The sequence below is a fragment of the Haliotis asinina genome, chromosome 16 (genome assembly GCF_037392515.1).
Source record: "Haliotis asinina isolate JCU_RB_2024 chromosome 16, JCU_Hal_asi_v2, whole genome shotgun sequence".
In the NCBI taxonomy this organism is placed as follows: domain Eukaryota; kingdom Metazoa; phylum Mollusca; class Gastropoda; order Lepetellida; family Haliotidae; genus Haliotis; species Haliotis asinina.
Window position 1 is genome coordinate 414,285 of NC_090295.1, and position 19,049 is coordinate 433,333.

Sequence of the window (19,049 nt, forward strand, 5' to 3'; positions counted from 1 at the left end):
CAAATGCATCTAGGGTTTAGTTGAGATATGTCAGAACATATACCCTGGAGATACTGAGAATGCGACTTAGCTCACCATTAGAAAAAAAACATGCCCAAAAGAATTCATCATTTCTAACTTTGTTAAAATCAACCCAAACATGCAACCATTCCTCTACGTTCCCAAACTTTATGTATTATGTATCGTGAACTTGTCGTACAAGAAAGCCAACCTTTGAAATGACTTCAAAGAACAGTTACAACATCTAGTGTTGAATTGTGTTGAATTGACCCTGTATTTCATCTTGCTAGCTATGGTCAGCGGCTGGCTGGACGTCGTGTTCAATACCGCCTAGCCAGTGTTGCTGTCAGATACGGCTGGAGCTAGCCCTGTAGACCTTACCCAGGTATTACTTGGGCGTGGCACCCATCCCGGGGTGTAACACGTTTAAAATTACTCGGACATATGATGAGTGTACAACTCGGCAATTTACTGTAAAAAATGTTTGTTTGCCTTGTAAGGAACAAATTCACTAATCTGTAACATTTTGTGTATCATTAAGGTTTGACAAATATACTTCTTCATTTGATGAAATGCAATCATGCATGTAGAAATGATAAAAACAACTGATATCAAAGCCATTCTTTTATTTATCTTTGACACACTAAAAGTGGTGAAAATATAAAAATTTAAACTAAATCTAGGGACCATTTATGACTAGGTGGGGTGATTTATTTATTTATTTATTTATTTATTTATTTATTTATTTATTTATTTATTTATTTATTTATTTATTTATTTATTTATTTATTTATTTATTTATTTTGGTGGTAGTGGGGATCGTCAGTAACGTACATGTGTACTGGGGTTGGGGGTAGGGGAGTAGAGGGTGATTGATGTTGTACATGGCAGGCAGGGGGATCACTTAATTTGTACATTAATGGGGAGTGGAGGTTGTCATTCATTGTACATGCTTCTCTATAACAATCATCATCATCATCACACACCCTAGCCATAAATTATAAATGGTCTCAAGTGGTTTTGACATCTGGAAAATGTGCAGTTAAACTTATTTTCTTTGATTATCATTGGCTACCTGATGTATTTGTCAAACCTGTATGTACATGTGCGTGCGTGCGTGCGTGCGTGCGTGCGTGCGTGCGTGCGTGCGTGCGTGCGTGCGTGCGTGCGTGCGTGCGTACGTATATGTATGTATGTACATATGTATGTATCTGTATGTATACAGATGAATGTACATATACTATGCTGGTGATAACTACATGAAGCCCAAATTAACATATGGTTTGTTTGCCCTTACCAGGTTATGCTGGCTTGTGCCATGTTCTGTAGAGTGATCTCAGTGCAACGTTGATCATAAACCTACACATGGGACTTACGATCACCCTGGTGATCACTGTCAGTACAGTTAGGAAATGGTCCCTGTCCATACAAAATGACAACTACGGCAATACTCTTTCAGATTATAAAATATCACTCTATTCTCCTTTCTATTCTCCCCTTTCAGACTGACAAATTTTATATAAAGTAAACATTTTTTTCAATTACTATTTCATACATACATGTACAAATTAGGTATGTCAACTTTGAAAAACTAACAATGAAAAATAGATCAAATATCTACCCACTCAAATTTTACTTGGTAAAGGGCAAACCATCATATATTAAGAAAGGCTGTTGAGAGTATTGGTTTATCTTCCAACACTTATCATGTACATCTCAGCAGACTATAGAGACAATTCAAGGGTTGTCCTGACAACTCAAGGTAACCATGGTTACAGTACACAACTAAGAATCTGTCAAGCTGACCATATTTATGTTTTTTTAGAGAGGGTGTTGTAAACACTGAATTACTTAAAACAACTAACAGCCTTCAAACATTTTGAAAATCTTCATATTGATCCTAAAAGGAAAGAAATGCCATATTTGAAGTGATAAAATTTCAAAATAAAATTTGGTTCAGTGACTTTCTTGAATTGTCCCTTTATTGCCAGTCATAAGAAGCACTTGGTGATTGTCCAGGTCTGAATTACCTCTGTCATGACAAAAGAATATTGGCATGAAATAAACTGAAGTGTGAAGAAGTCACCTAACATTGAGTAGCATTAAAAGCTAATAAATAGCTGACCTGAAAATGAATCAATATGATGTCATAAAGTCTTCTATCAATAGCAAAGTTTATGTAAGAAATCATTGTGTTGATGTAAATGAACAAAATTATCAGGAACATAGCATGTTAACAACCTGTAATGGCCTTGACCTTGCTGACGTGTGTCTGGCCTTTTGGTGGTCTGTTACAACAGCTGGTGTGAAAGATTTGACTAATCTTCTAACATCACAGTTTGCTCTACTTCATTGTGTTTTGTAATAAAGTATAGTTTTGCCCTGATCTGTTATAATTAAAGCACGAGGACGGTAGTCTGAGTGTTTTGATGTTATAATAGTTCCGGGCAAATCTGTACTTTATTACAAGACACACTGGGGAAGAGCAAACTTTACATCTTTTCTAAGATACCAAATTTAATATTTTCCAAGAAGAATTTCGATTAAGCCAAGGCAGAAAATAAACAATGGTGTTGGTGACCTAAATTAAGAATCCTTGCACAGGTCTAACAGACTCACTGTTGCTTTGACGTGTCTGATGCCCTACAGTAAGACGAACATTACCAGACAAAACAGATGATAAACAGTTTGATTATGGTTTACATTTGTGTTAAATATTGTCTCCAAATTATTTTAATTACACCTATGATTAATGTAAACTATATGGAGCAATATGAACGATGCATTTCTTTTACCAATGTATGTTTTAAATCAGTACATACAGGTGATGTTGACTAGTCAGGGTATATTATTATACATGTTGTGGGAATGTACACATTGCGAACTTTATCATGTTGCTGGAAAATTGTGAGTCGAACTATGAGATGTTTTATCCATCAGAAAACATAAACGTAATGTTTCCACCAGTGATGTTAGCTGAGTGTTGCAACTGCAAACGAAGAAACGGGATACGATGGAGTAGTTTACTATAGCGAGCTGTACGAGGCGATGGCAACTGACATGCACCGTGACTGCAGTTTCGTTGTGACATAATGCAAAAGTGTTCAATTATGAGTTGACAGATTAGAATGGCACAGTGACACCAAGGCATTGTGGTGCAATGCAAAAAGAGCATATTGTCGTCTGATTTTTCACCAAAGCATCTTAGAATGTTATAAATTGGGTATGCACAGATTTCAGTGGTGCAAGGGTTGTACATGCTCTCTTATAATCCTGCATTTCTTACAATAGGCCTTGCTAGTTCTAATTTGAAATAGCTGCTGCCAATATTGTTTTGTTATGATGGACGTTAACAAATAAACTGGGCGTCTGCTTCAGCACATTAATAGTAAAACTATGATAATATCTAATTACTAATCAAGGCTAATAAGTGCCATACATTTGTTATTTAAAACACTACGGTCCTATTACAATTTAGGGTACTTAAAGAGACAGATCTGAGGTTGACATTGTCCATATATTCACCAACATTCTTATAGAAACATGTCATGAGGATAATAGAGATATTTGCGTGTTCTACTTACCAGGCATATGTCGAGTTCTTCACATCCAGAGCTAATGTTGAAGCCTTGAGGCAGATCCTTCCTGAGTACCCCCTTGTCAACTTCCACATCCTCAACAAGAAGGTATGAGGTTTTAGCTCCAAATGATTTCATCTACATGCAGAAGTGACATAGTTTATTGGTTTTCGCCAGTTTGATGGCAAACACTCTGATGCTTCCATACCAAGGCTAATAGCCACAACAAATCTTGGATGTATGACTATGATCAGGAGATCCTGGTTTGATAAAGGGATGTACTTCTGGACAGAACTGCACAGCCTTAGTCCACAGGGCTGGACAACTTTGGTTATGGACAAGTGTGGTTTGTAAACTGGACCATAGTCTAGGTTATAGTTGGCAGAAAATCATAGTCATAGTAATAGACAAGTCCAGTTGTGAAAGTCTGGGTACAATTGGTCTTCAGCAATCAATACTTGTTGTAAATGGGTACTAACTGGATTGGGTGGTCAGACTTGCTATCTTGCTTGACACGTCATCGTATCCCATGCAATGCTCATGCTGTTGATTCATGGATTGTCTGGTTCCAGACTCGAATGTGTACACACTGCTGCCAGTTAGTTAGAATTTTGCTGAGTGCAGTGCTAAACACCAAACCTGCCTGTGATATGAATTATCTGCTGATATGGACTGGTTTTATATTTCTAAATTGTTAAATCTGACTCTAAGGTTTAAAGCTAGTCACTGAAGGAAATGTACCTAGGATGTTGTATCTATTTGGAAATGGGAATCACAATTCCAAGCTCTTCTCTCAACACATGCAAAGTATGACAACAATGCGGTATTGTTTACTTTCAGGGTGATGAGAATTACACCAACTGCCATGAGTCAGAGCCGATAGCTGTTACATGGGGGGTGTTCCCGGGGAGGGAGATTGTGCAGCCCACAGTCGTCGATCCCATTGCCTTCAAGACATGGAAGGTACTGAGATAGTTCTCAATGCCTGACAGATTTTTAGCACTCAATTTATTTCAACTTTAACAATTTGCTTCGGTCCAATTTCTTTAAGAACTTAGTTCACAATCCACTCATAATGGCTCACATGTCATACACACATATACAGTCATCCCTCGCAATGAACCATGGGGTTATCTGTGGTAGACATGAAACACAAAACAGGTGTTTCCCATCGATAACTCATCATCACATCATCAAAAATAGCCTATCAACATATCAGCAGTTGTGCTCGGGTTAATCATGTTGCAAACTATTAAATTTCAGAGCGGATCGTAACAAGAAGAGTTCATTGTACATATCCTTGTAATATGTGTTTTCCGATGCTTTAGAAACATTGCTCATAAAGTGCAACTTCATGAAAGACGTGAGTACTGCGATGTTAGCTGTAAAAGCAACACATTGCGTTATGGCGTGAGGAAACACTGCCATCCGAAAAGGTACTTTCAAATCAGTAACAAGTTACTGCACTCCACCATTCCCACTTGATTCCTAACTGATGCCTAAGTTTATGGCATCATACTTGCATGTTACAACATCATACTGATACATGATAACACCACACCTGCATGTTACAACATCATACTGATACATGATAACACCATACTTGCATGTTACAACATCATACTGATACATGATAACACCATACTTGCATGTTACATCATACTGATACATGATAACACCACACCTGCATGTTACAACATCATACTGATACATGATAACACCATACTTGCATGTTACAACATCATACTGATACATGATAACACCACACCTGCATGTTACAACATCATACTGATACATGATAACACCATACTTGCATGTTACAACATCATACTGATACATGATAACACCACACCTGCATGTTACAACATCATACTGACACATGATAACACCACACCTGCATGTTACAACATCATACTGATACATGATAACACCACACCTGCATGTTACAACATCATACTGATACATGATAACACCACACCTGCATGTTACAACATCATACTGATACATGATAACACCATACTTGCATGCTACATCATACTGACACATGATAACACCACACCTGCATGTTACAACATCATACTGATACATGATAACACCATACTTGCATGCTACATCATACTGACACATGATAACATCATGCTGAAACATCATCATACATATTTCATATACCCAGGTACACCAGATAGTTTTCTACTCCACCCCATCCTAACTCATAGTAACTGAAAAAGCTGTAATTGAAGCAAGCGTTCATTTTCCTCTGGTTCAGAATCTTCCATTTCACTGGGGTTTCATTTTAATTTTAATGGAGTTTTTGTTTTCGGTCCAAAATATGCGTCTGCTCAAGACACAGTCCATCATGATAGCACAAAGAAGAACTATACTTCCTGGGTTGTTCAGAATACAAATGAAGCTTTCTCAGAATAACTGATGTAAGTCAAGAAGTACAAACACAACATACTCAATGATGGATACATCACACTGGATGCTGCAATGTTAGTGGGTTTACATAAATACAGTGACGACTGCCAACACACATACATACATAACTTCTCAAAACAGGGGGGCAGTGGAGTAGCCGAATGGTTAAAGCGTTTCCTTGTCACCCCAAAGACCCAGTTTTGATTCTCCACATGGGTACAATGTGTGAAGCCCATTTCTTGTGTCCCTGCCGATATATTGCAGGAATATTGCTAAAAGCGACGTAAAACTAAAGTCACTCTTATTAACAGTATATATGTGTCAGTGATCCTAGATGATACAATATACAGAAATAGGCTTCTTATGTTATTTGCATTCACCAACAAGCCTGTCATTCACTCACACATGGTGTCTTTAATGTGAACCAAAATGGCTAAAAGTCAGTTTTGTACTCATTTTTGATCCAAGGGTGGTTTCACATTTGACTTGAAAGGTCACATGCAACGTAAAACACAACTTTGCAGATTCTGGTACCTATCGGTATGCACATACCGAAACAAATCATAAAAAATGTCAATTCAACCTATAAAGTTGAAAAAAAATGCGATGAAAATAAAGCCCGCAAAATCGGAGTTCAAACATTTCACTACATTTCCCCCAGCGCTGGGGGAAAACTGGTTTCAACAGCTGTGCTGTGCTGCATCCATAACACATGAGCAGTGAATATGTTCGCGGAGATTGAAACAGTATGCATGCCCAGAGTCTGAGGTCGTGAGCAGTAGTCTAATCTTGATTGTGTACACAAACAAGTAAATAATCTACTCATTACATAAAACATCGTGTTGATTGTGGTAAGCAGTCTCTGTCACAGAGAAAGCTCTGTGTCTGGTTTATTCACACCTATATGTCTGTCTGCCTGTCTGCTATAGACAACATGCAGTACACAGCTTCAATCATTGACCACGTGCAATTTGAACTTAACACCTATCAGACTATACGACATACAGAAAATAAGTTGATTTATGACTCGTGCACCTTGACTGCCACATTATGTAATTAGGCACGTGTGATACACATGACATGTTTTTATGTCTGTGGGTTGCAAACAAACTACATTCATTTTTTTCGGATGATTGGATCTGACGGAAACTGGTGCAAACTCTTGTCAGTTTCAAGTCCTGCTTTGTACTTGGACGAATGACAAATTCCAGCCATGCAGTAGTTTACCATCTCTACTGACATGATTAATTATTGGATCGAGCGCAAATTCAGAGAACATGTATTTTTAAAACCCAACATCTCTATATGCATTCTTCATGGATAACAACTTCTTCTAGTGTAAATGATTTTGTTTGACAACAGTATATGAATCCATACTGAAACGACACATCAAGTACACAAAAAGAAATTGTTATCCATAAAGAATCTTACTTTCTTGTAACTCGCCATACTTCTAAAATGCCCATCAAACAGATCATTTTTCTGTACACACAATGAACCCTTAGCATATCAGCAAATGAAACAGCCAATCGGAAGCTGTCGTTACACTTCCACCCGCTGTGACTGGGCTCAGTCCCCCCGAGGGCTCCGTTTTGGGGGAAGGTAAGCCCAAGCACAAAATATTGCACTTTTGAATCGCAATTGTACGCTTATAATTTTGTTTATTTTTTTTTTTTAAAACAGCAATGTATATGATATGTCATGAATAAGTGGTAAATGTGTTTTAATTATGTTTGATTTTTTGGTTGCACATGACCTTCAAGTTTTATGTCCACATGTTAACATTAGGTATACTTATAAACATATCTTTATCACCACATGGAATCCACTTTCAACACAGGACAACTTACATTCAGACCAACCCCACTCATGCATCTACAGTCCCATCAGATTTAAAGGTTAACAGTGTATCTTGGAACTTTTTTGATTTTCTCTAATTGAAACTCCTACTTTTATCAAGACTTGCCATTGCTTCTCAAGTTGGCTTACAAGAGTATCTCTATCCCCAGGATGAGGCATTTGGGCTGTGGCTGGAGACATGGGGCAAGCTGTATGCACCTAACTCCCGGTCACACCAGGTGTTGGAGGACATCAGCAACAACTACTACCTGGTGAATCTCGTCGACAACCAGTTCCCCAAGCCATCCTGTCTGTGGGAGGTCATCAACAGAATGTTGGACATAGCTGGCAACAAGACAGGTGAGGCTGGATGTGAGGACAATGTAGGTAATCAGGGTTAGAGTCAACTCCTGGAGGTGAGGACACTGTAGGGAATTGGGGTTAGACTTGACTCCTGGAGGTGAGGACACTAGGGAATTGGGATTAGACTTGCCTTCTGGAGTTGAGGACAAGACTTGGAGGCATCCCTTCTTTCAGTTGTTTTTCAATCTTCATATGATCATGGTTTCAAATCCCGATACACTGTCAGCTTGTTCCTAGTTTAGTGTGCTTCCTTCGTCCATCCTACTCTCTGGTTCCACTTGTAAAACCTGTTTCACTTTGAACTTTCTGTCCATTTTTGCCACTGTCCAAACTGACTCACTCTTTGTTTACAGATAACCAGAACCAAGCCATTGTGGACAACTAGAACAACACCACCCTCTTGTTCTGTATGACTGATCAAACAAATGGCCTATTCCACAACAGAAGCAAGAACGCCCATGTTTGGAACAAGCACATAGCAAGCCATGCTGGCTTCACCCATGTCTTTCAAGCTTCAGATAGTGATGCACATGTAGCAATTTTGGTTATACAGAAGTCCAGAGCACACACACTAAGTCAGTCTATTGAAAGATTGGAGAACATTTCCACAGATCAGTGCAGGTTAGATTGCCAATCTTAACCTAAGATGTGAAGAGATTGTTAGTGAATAATTTGTGAAGCAGGTGAACTCTTTTCGGTGTGTGTAGAACAGTGGTGGAACTGCATTGAAGTGCTGTGGATTTCAGTATATGGGGTTTCAAGTGTCTTGGGCAAAACCTCTTAAAATGTACATATTTGAAAGCTGGGATTTTAGAGGCTTCATATCTTTCAGCTATGAACTGCAGTCTATTTCCATGAATGTATTAAACACTGGCTTTGACTGCAGGTACTAGATGCATCACTAGTTAGATTTTATATTTGACACTGTGAATGTCCTTGATTACCAAGCGATACCATCCACCCAAATATGAAGTTTCTGTAAATGAATGAATGACAGTTAGATCAAGTTATTAATTGTGGTGACTACTTTTAGAGAGAGTGGAAGTTGATTGCGGCAGAGAGAGAAAAGATGAATGAAAGTGTAGATGGATGTTTGGCTTCTAAATAATATGGCTCCTTTAATGTTAAGTGCTGTATAGGTTAAATATATTTCTGATGATTGTAATTGGCAGCTAACTGAAGCAGTCATAAAATGTCAAGCGCCATTGTTTCTGAATGTTTATATTGATGATATGCAACAATCACAGTATTTGAGAGTATGAAAATGAGATCAGGGCAGTTCGGGAACTTCTTATCAGTTTTGTCAATGCCAGAAGCCCCATTCATCTACCTTATCAGAACGTTAGTGAATGAACTGATTCTTGTAATAGGGTCCACATATATGGTCCACGGCTTGTAATGAATGAAGTGACCAATTCCTGAGTGTTTCAATATTTGTTGTTGATTATTTATCAAATTTTGTATGGTTACATACTGATTTCACACTTTAATTCTATACATATCCATTTCAGGTTTTAATCAGCAGGTAACATATACTGGGATGGATAACCAGACAACCCTGACTAGTGGGTTATCCTTTGAACCTGGGTACTCTTCTCAATTTCCTGACCAATTATGATCAGTTCAGTTACTTGTTCAGTTACCTGTTTTGAATATAATACATGATCAAGATGCTGAAAAAAACCCCATGAAATTGTAGCTTCCGAGCTGAAGAATATTTTGCCATTTCTTACAATATTTGATGTCAGGAATTGGCATAAATGGGTATCCATATAGGGCAGGATAAGATGGGGGGTGTACCTGGATAGAGAATTTGGACCTATCCCAGTCCTAGTAACATTAATGAATAGCTGAATTCTATTTGATTTGCAACATACAAAGATGACCCTGTGGCTGATATATTTCTTACACGGGCAGTGGGGTAGCCCAGATGTTAAAGCGTTCACCCATCATGCTGAAGACCCGGGTTTAATTCCCTACATGGGTGCAATGTTCACTCACTCACTCACTCTTACAGATACTTGATTATCTTTTATGTTATATCATCAACTGCATGATCTGCTGCCCCGTCAGCTGGTAACAGATGATCAGGTTGAACACAAGCTGAACTTGTTGATACAACAAAATGGAACTTTTGTAAAGGCAGATAACTATAATACAGGGGATTTTGTAAGATCATCTTCAATATTGAAATATTGTTTCACATGTTCTTATTTTGAGTCTATTGTTATGTTATGCCTAGATCAGCAGTATTCCTGCGATAGAGCCAGTGACTGATATCATGAACATTCATCTGCACACTTTGTAATACCAAAACTGACCACCTGACCACATTAATCACCTCGTACAACCAGCACATGCAGGCTAGGGACCAACATTCTTCCCCAGAATCTCTTCGCAATGGTTATGGCAAAAGTTCCATCAGTATTTTGTTACATCAACTGTCAAGTAGTCTGGAACCTCAGATACTGGTTTTATTATCCCCAGTCGTGCGTTTACAGCGTAGCGGGGGATATAGTATTAGGCTCCGTCTGTCAGTCCGTAGGTACATATGGCTTGGACTATCTTAGAACCGTTGACTAGATTCTTTTCATATTTGGTATCTAGTAAAAGAAGGTCTCAGTCAGGTTTAGTGAACTTGACCTTCATCTCAAGGTTACAAGGAAACTTTAGCCTTTTACTTTGTCAGTGAGATATTTTAAGAACCGTTCACTGGATTTTCTTCATATTCAATACCAAGCTTTATCTAGGGAAGGTGCAGGGCCCAGTCGATTTTGGTGACCTACAGTTGATTTTCAAGGTCACGGTGACACTGTGAGGATTTCAGCATGTAAGCGACATGTTAAGCTTTCAGCGAGATATCTCAAGAACCGTTCTCTGGATTTCCTTCATATTCAAAACCAAGCTATATCTAGCAAAGGTGCAGGGCCCAGTTGATTTTGGTGAACTTCAGTTAATTTTCAAGTTCACGGTGACACTTTGAAGATTTCAGCATGTAAGCGACATTTTAAGTTTGTTACATACAGTTTTCAACACCTGACTCCAGCGAAGAATACTTGAAAGTGACTCTTCAAATTATTTTTGTGTTTGAACAGCTACAGTGCAAGATATCAAGAGAGTTTGAGAGTAATGTTTTTGTTAACATTTGACTTCATCTTAAACTACGACCTTCACTTTCATTTCTTTTTATGTTTGATTTGATGATATGTTGGGGGGAATATGTCATCTTAGTGACAATGCTTGTTTTGTATAGCGGTTCACTTATGAGTTTATGTATCACATGACTTCACTTGGGGAAAACATCCGTCAGTGTAGATGGAATATATTGCAGTGTATTTCGCTTATGGTAGAAGAGTCATGTATCTCAGAAGGTTTTGATAATCACAGCTGGTGACTGATTTGACCTTGTGATGAGATAGATGAAAAGGATGGTCAAATTATCAGTTCAGACACTTATTCTCATCACATAGCAAGTTCCATCTTATGTTTACTCATTTCACGAAAAGTTAATGTGAATCTTTGAAAATTCTCAAAGTCACTAATTCCATGTCTGAAAGCAATTTCTCTGCTGCATCTACAGCATGTCATCAGTGTTGGGGAAGCTCTAGCTTGATGATAGAACTGAGAATATCATTATTGCCCAATGCATACTCAGGTTTAAATCATAGAAGAAGGCTGTCTTTTCTTTTGGAGGGTGGAATCTGTTCGCAGTGTGCAAAATATCCACAGGCCTGGTAGCCTGTGGCTAGTAAAAATGTAGTTGGGCCAGTAAATCTCCAGTATCTGTCCAGACTGGCGAGTGAATTTCATTGGGGGATTTGTGTTTGATATTTTACCCTTTTGCAATATTTTGCTCTGTTTCTACATTCAAATTTCGGGCTAGTGAATAATTTTGTGCCCTAGTAACTTTTAGACACAGCTAGCCAAATGGCCCACAAAATTCAGAAACTGTTTTGCACACTCCTACGTAGGGGTATGATTTACCTCACAGGAACAACCAACTGCCAGAGGACCAACATAAAACTTAAATATCAGGGTATTGAAGCTGTAGGTGTGGACAGTCCACATTCCAATCAGTGAGATGGTAGGACTTTCCTGTGGAACTTTGGATGAGGTGACTATTTTATTCCACAACACCATTTACCAGCACATGGTAGTTATATGAGAGGTTGTCACATCTCTCCTCATTACTGTGCTTCTTCAGTTGAGATATCCGGGTAGTATTCTGGTTAGAGCTAGTCAAGAAGCATATCTCCGTTTAATCACGCTGTCAGATCTGAGTGCATTCTTTGTAAGACGATTTGTGTTATTACTGTTAAATCTATTCTTCATTGAGAGGGAAATTTTGTGTAGTGCATATATCTGTGTTGAAGTATTACCAGAACGTATATGTTGTGTAGACCAGAAGTAACACATGTAATGGTGATTTGCAGACACATGGATATTATCTCTATTTTCCAGCATAATTGTATTTATTGTTGCATTTTTATAGCACACTGTATGAATGTGTCTTTGTGATATATGTTGACAGTATTAAAGGTTGAATTTTAAAATGATTATATTTGTGTCTGTTTTATGTGCCCAGCACTCTAAATGTACAGTACCCTGGCAAGAGTTGCCTCCCCTGAGCATATACTTTAAATGGTTTACTTTGACTCACAAGCAGGGGACCTCAGGGAACCCTCATTAGTTGCAAGGGTGCTTAAAGGCAATATGAAGTCCTGTGAAGTAACGGTTTAAAGAATTGTACGTCTTATATATGATAATTTCTTTAGAGCCTGGAATATATCATCGGTCATGTGGACTGATGGTGAAATGATGCGACTGCTCTGAAAAATACAACTATACACTTAGCTAAGTCATGGATGTGTTTTGGGTACAGTGAATAATATTGTGCACTCCCCTGGACGCAGTGTTTTTGCATCCATTCTCTACGCTCATATGTACTGAATATGTGTTTGCACATGAAGTAAATCCCTGAAACCCTGTATTGAACATAGCCTCAGTGGCAGTTATGCCATGCTCAATATGTTCTAGATACTCAACACGTCCAGTTTTGAAGTCTCTCAGTGGCATCTGGAGATCATCTTGCTAAGGGAAGCATTTCAAAATTGGGTGCATTTTTAGGTTAACACTAATAACAGTCCTCGGGTGGCAAGTTGACGGATTCTCAGATTTAAATCAGAGCAACAGATGTTTTAATGAGAGAAGTTACTTTACCATGGGTGAAAATCCAGAATTCACAATGATGGGGCATGGATACACATTACCATATACTGCCATAAGCACTGCTTTAATTTCACACCTAACTTTCACTGTGGAAAGTGTTTAAAGCACACAGAGAGCCACATATACTTCCCATCAAAAGTTTAGCATCACTTGAAACACTCACTTTATGTTATGTGTATATATGAATATGTGGTTGCATTGAAAATGAATTTCTCTTCTAACTTGGCGCAGATGAATTGCAAGGATCATATATCAAAATTCAAATTGCCAAAAAGCATGTTGGTGTAAAGTTTTGTTAACAATTTGCCAATTTTCACTGATTTTCATCATTTTCTGAACTCATGACAATAATCTTTCCAACATTACAAATTTGTTTTACAATACATTAGTTCATGTGTAAACAACTTTCCTTTTAACAGAAGTTAGTTTAGAACAGCCGACGGAAGTGAGAGGCTACATTTACACTCAGTCTAACGTTTTGATGGGTAGCATATTAGCTTTTCCTTTTATTTTTAACAATATCATGAGGTAAGACCCTTGGTCACCACCACGAAACTTCATCAAGGGAGGTAACCAGCTACATAAAGCAGTGCATCTTGAAAATAGTATTCTGATTATTAGCTATGACAGAACAATTCCATGTATTTAGTTATTCATTAAACCCTGAGAAGAACACCTGTATTTTCTCTCATCAACCTATTCATGTGGTCTCATTGATACTTAATGTTGAGGGTTAACATCCTTTCTTTTTCCATGTGTATTGGTAATACCATGCAGTCTTACTGACCCGCATTTCCTGTCATTGTGAAGGTGGAATAGGTATTGCTTCAGCCATCTCATCCAGAGTGTATTCACAGGCTTAATAGGTGTCCAGTCCTCTCAAGTATTTCTGTCAGTGGGTACCGATGGGTAGGTCCCATATGTTCTCATGTGTAATCTTACAAGTAATAGGTCTAAAGTTTCCCTCTGACCATCTCATCCCATGAATATTCTGAAGAGTAAGTCCAGAGTACCCTTGCAACCATCTTATCACCCTGACGAAGAATACATCCCCAGTATGTCTTTGACAAGTCCCATGGTCCCTTATAACCCTCCTGTTGTGTCACCCAGTAGGGATTCTGGGTATCCCCTCTGAGTATCTTTAACAATCTCTCCCTGGGCATACTCAGTGAAGCATTTCCCAAAGGATTCTTAGAATAATCATAAATATTAAGTAATATTTACAAAAATATGCCAATTTTGTATTATTATCCTTGAATGGAATAATGTAATACAACATTAACAATTTGAATCTATTAGGATAGGATATAATACAACATGCAGCTAGTACTTGTTCAAGGCACTGGTATTTGTTTCCCTCAATCACTGGATGTCAATCTCAAATCACATTGTATTATCAGTCTCCTCTCCCTTGTGAATATACAAGTGGTTATATGGATCAAAAACCCTTTTACAACTAGATATTTCAAGTTATGTCAGATACCGACTGCACTTGATGTGATTGTCTATTGTAACTTAACGTAAGTGATTTCTCCCCAGCTGCAGCTATCGTCATCATGTGGTGTGATACATGTGGTGCAACAGGGTGGCCTAGTGGTTAAAGTGTTTGCTCTGCATGCCAAAGACCCAGGTTCAATTCCCATGAGGGTATAATGGGTGAAGCCCATTTCTAGCGTCCCCTACAGTGATATTGCTGGAGTATGACTAAAAGTGGTGTAAAACCATACTCACTCACCATAATGACAACACAGCAAAATAAATTATGACTTACGAATGCTTATTTTGCACAGGAGAAGCTGATGATTATGAAATCAGTCCTACTGACCCAGAAATGTTTGAATGCTGATAACAGATGTGTCTCTACATATACAGAACTGTAACCTAACATTGATAGCCTTAATTCATGGATCACCGTGATTATCATGCTCTCATAATTACTTTAATTAGGTCTCGCATGACATCACACATACAATGACACACTGCACTGACAAATATATTCTGAATCTCTGCATTACACATAAATACACTAACTCAAACTGTCCAGCACTGAGATAAATAGCCCAAGATCACTAATGCTTGTTTGAGTGGCATTTTAGAAGTTGAGGTGTACAAATAGGACAAATTGTATGGATAACAACTTCTTTATTGCGTGATAGCGATGTTTCAGTGCAGATTCTTGTACCGTTGTCAAGCATGAATGATGCATAAAATCCAGAACTTGTATATATATATATACTAATACAAACAATGGGATAACATAGTATACAAAGAAAACACAATTGATAACCGGAGCAACATAATGCCATAATTGGGGAAACAGAAAGCTGGAGAAGCCAGTAGTAGACAAAGGATAGTGAATGGAAGCCAGACATGTACAAATAAAGGGGGGTTACAATGAAGGAGGATGAGATGTTATACAATAGATTGTATAGATTGTATAATCTGCTTATGATGCACTCCTCTACCAAGCCCAATCTATTGTATAAACATCTCATCCTCCTTCATTGTAACCCCCCTTTATTTGTACATGTCTGGCTTCCATTCACTATCCTTTGTCTACTACTGGCTTCTCCAGCTTTCTGTTTCCCCAATTATGGCATTATGTTGCTCCAGTTATCAATTGTGTTTTCTTTGTATACTATGTTATCCCATTGTTTGTATTAGTATATATATATATACAAGTTCTGGATTTTATCCATCATTCCTGCTTGACAACGGTACAAGAATCTGCACCGGAACATCGATATCACGCAATAAAGAAGTTGTTATCCATACAATTTGTCCTATTTGTATCACTAATGCTATCTATACCAACTTTGATTTTCACAAAATGTCCAGTAAAAAACATACCATTAGCACCAACCTTCTCACGTCTCATCATCTGCTTTCTAACGTGTCATTACTTACTGCAATAGGCTGTTGTACATAGAGACATAAAGTAAATGATTACATATTCCAAGAAAGAAGGTGACGTCACCTTTTCTGGGCACACGAATGGGTGATGATTGCAATGATTTCCGTAAACAAGCGTTTCATTTATGAGTGGAATATTAGGCATTTTCTATTTGCTGAATCAATGAATAAAAAATTCTGTGAGTATACAAAATGAAATCTTGCTTTTAGAATATGACTTTAGCTGCACTTTACTTACATCCACATATCCAGGTTACACAAGTGTACAATGTGTGTCTAGTATAAAACACTTCAGGTAAAAAAAACAAAATAAAATCATGTCAGTTTTCAAACGCTAAACATCACAAACCTGGGTTCCTCATAAAATAGACCTTAGATTATGCATCCTTTTATCCACAGTAACCAGGTACTTTAAAGGCAAAAATGCATGAAATAACTCTACAGATTGTGATACAGTGTAACAACAGGTCAAAGGCAAATATCAACAAAAAAAGTTCATCCATTCTGAAGACAGGATGTCTGTCATTGCATTATGGGTAGTTTGTTTTGAATTAAAATACCTACATTCTTATGTATACAGTAGCAATCTCCTGAAGATCCACGTCAATATACAAACTGTGGATCTGTTTATCAGAAAACTGCACAAGCAAAAATAATCTAGAAGTAACCAGAATTAAAACATTCATAATTGTTTCAAGAATTTAAGAAACATGACAACAGAATTTGGATTTTTTCCCCATAAGGTCATCAGGTTAGTGATCCATGACAATATGTTACCATGGCAATATTTCCAAAGCGTTTATAACTAGGACTTTGACTCAATATTCATGTCTCCTTTGTCTTTGCATTTCAAACACTGAATGCACAAAATACAGACAATTATCAGTTTGATACATACACATGACCAATATAAAAAAACAGCAACAATTTGATTATCATTTTCATATCAAAATTTACATAGTTTTGACTGGATATCTAGATATGTTTTGCATTATGATAAAAACAAGGGTTAAAAAGTAAACCATTTGACAACATAAACAAAATATACCAATCAAAACTTAAATACAAAAACATTATTGCAAATTTACAAGCTGCTCATTCAGTGTTTCACTCTCCATAGCAACACTACAAAAACACCTCTGGCAGCCTCATATGAAAGAATTCTCGATGCTTTGGCATGTCAGAAGATATTCTTTGTGCACTTTTAGATGAATTTTATCCTGTGGACATTAAGATGTTGCACTACACAGCATGTGAAGAACAGGTCAAGTCACAGCTTGTATCAGTTTGAACTAAACTGAAGACTGATACTCATGATGTGAATCACTGGATTGCTCAGTCCATAGTGAATTCCTTATGTGTGTGCATATGTGCTTTGAGTGCCTGCATGCATCACCTCAGGTATACAAAGAAACACTAAAGGAAATACATACCTAAACAAATAAGAAACCCATCCTATTTTATCAATGGAGGGGTACAGAAAGGTTATCAAACAGGTTACAATCACTTATCTAATTAACTGTTCACCTTTGCAAGCAGTCTTCACTTACGGAAAGAACGCAACATTCACGCCATTTTGTAGTGACCTTCACACCGGCTGCACAACTGGACCATCATAATGATGAAACCCGACAATATCTCATTCTCATCTACTTTTCTAATCTTTCGCTTACTTTCTACATTGATATTTCAGGCTAGTGAATTTTTTTGTGGGCCAGTAACTTTCAGGCATAGCAAAATTTGGAAACAATTTCACACACTGGATCCACTGCACCTCCCTTCTTCTGACCAGTTACTCATCTGCTGCAAAAATAACCCTGACATCTAATTTCACACTGTGTTATTGAAACAGTAGGAGGAAATCGTAGATTATCTAGTGTCTTATTTGAGCATTGTTACTTATCTGTTAAGAGTTCACCAAAACCATACCGTTGCACTACACTAATACACAAGTGCTGGCGTATGTTCTGCTGGAAGTAGTTTCACTAACAAATCCTGAAGTGCGGCATTACACTAATACACAAAAGCTGGCGTATGTTCTGCTGGAAGTAGTTTCACTAACAAATCCTGAAGTGCGGCATTACACTAATACACAAAAGCTGGCATATGTTCTGCTGGAAGTAGTTTCACTAACAAATCCTGAAGGCGCGGCATTACACTAATACACAAAAGCTGGCGTATATTCTGCTGGAAGTAGTTTCACTAACAAATCCTGAAGGCGCGGCATTACACTAATACACAAGTGCTGGCGTATGTTCTGCTGGAAGTAGTTTCACTAACAAATCCTGAAGGCGCGGCATTACACTAATACGCAAGTGCTGGCGTATGTTCTGCTGGAAGTAGTTTTACTAACAAATCCTGAAGGCGCGGCATTACACTAATACACAAGTGCTGGCGTATGTTCTGCTGGAAGTAGTTTCACTAACAAATCCTGAAGGCGCGGCATTACACTAATACGCAAGTGCTGGCGTATGTTCTGCTGGAAGTAGTTTTACTAACAAATCCTGAAGGCGCGGCATTACACTAATACGCAAGTGCTGGCGTATGTTCTGCTGGAAGTAGTTTCATTAACAAATCCTGAAGGCGCGGCATTACACTAATACACAAAAGCTGGCGTATGTTCTGCTGGAAGTAGTTTCACTAACAAATCCTGAAGGCGCGGCATTACACTAATACACAAAAGCTGGCGTATGTTCTGCTGGAAGTAGT

The 19,049-nt window shown here is 38.0% G+C and overlaps 1 protein-coding gene across 1 annotated transcript in view; it reads left to right on the forward strand.

Moving 5' to 3' along the window:
* The window catches only part of LOC137268460 (methylenetetrahydrofolate reductase (NADPH)-like), a 29,457-nt gene extending 16,702 nt beyond the window's left edge, over positions 1–12,755 (forward strand). The window contains exons 8-11 of the mRNA XM_067803026.1: positions 3,588–3,686; positions 4,419–4,541; positions 8,006–8,195; positions 8,552–12,755. Of these exons, the coding sequence (XP_067659127.1) occupies positions 3,588–3,686; positions 4,419–4,541; positions 8,006–8,195; positions 8,552–8,583 (444 nt within the window). The 3' untranslated portion in view covers positions 8,584–12,755. The remainder of the gene's footprint in view (positions 1–3,587; positions 3,687–4,418; positions 4,542–8,005; positions 8,196–8,551) is intronic.
* Positions 12,756–19,049: the final 6,294 nt, after the last annotated feature.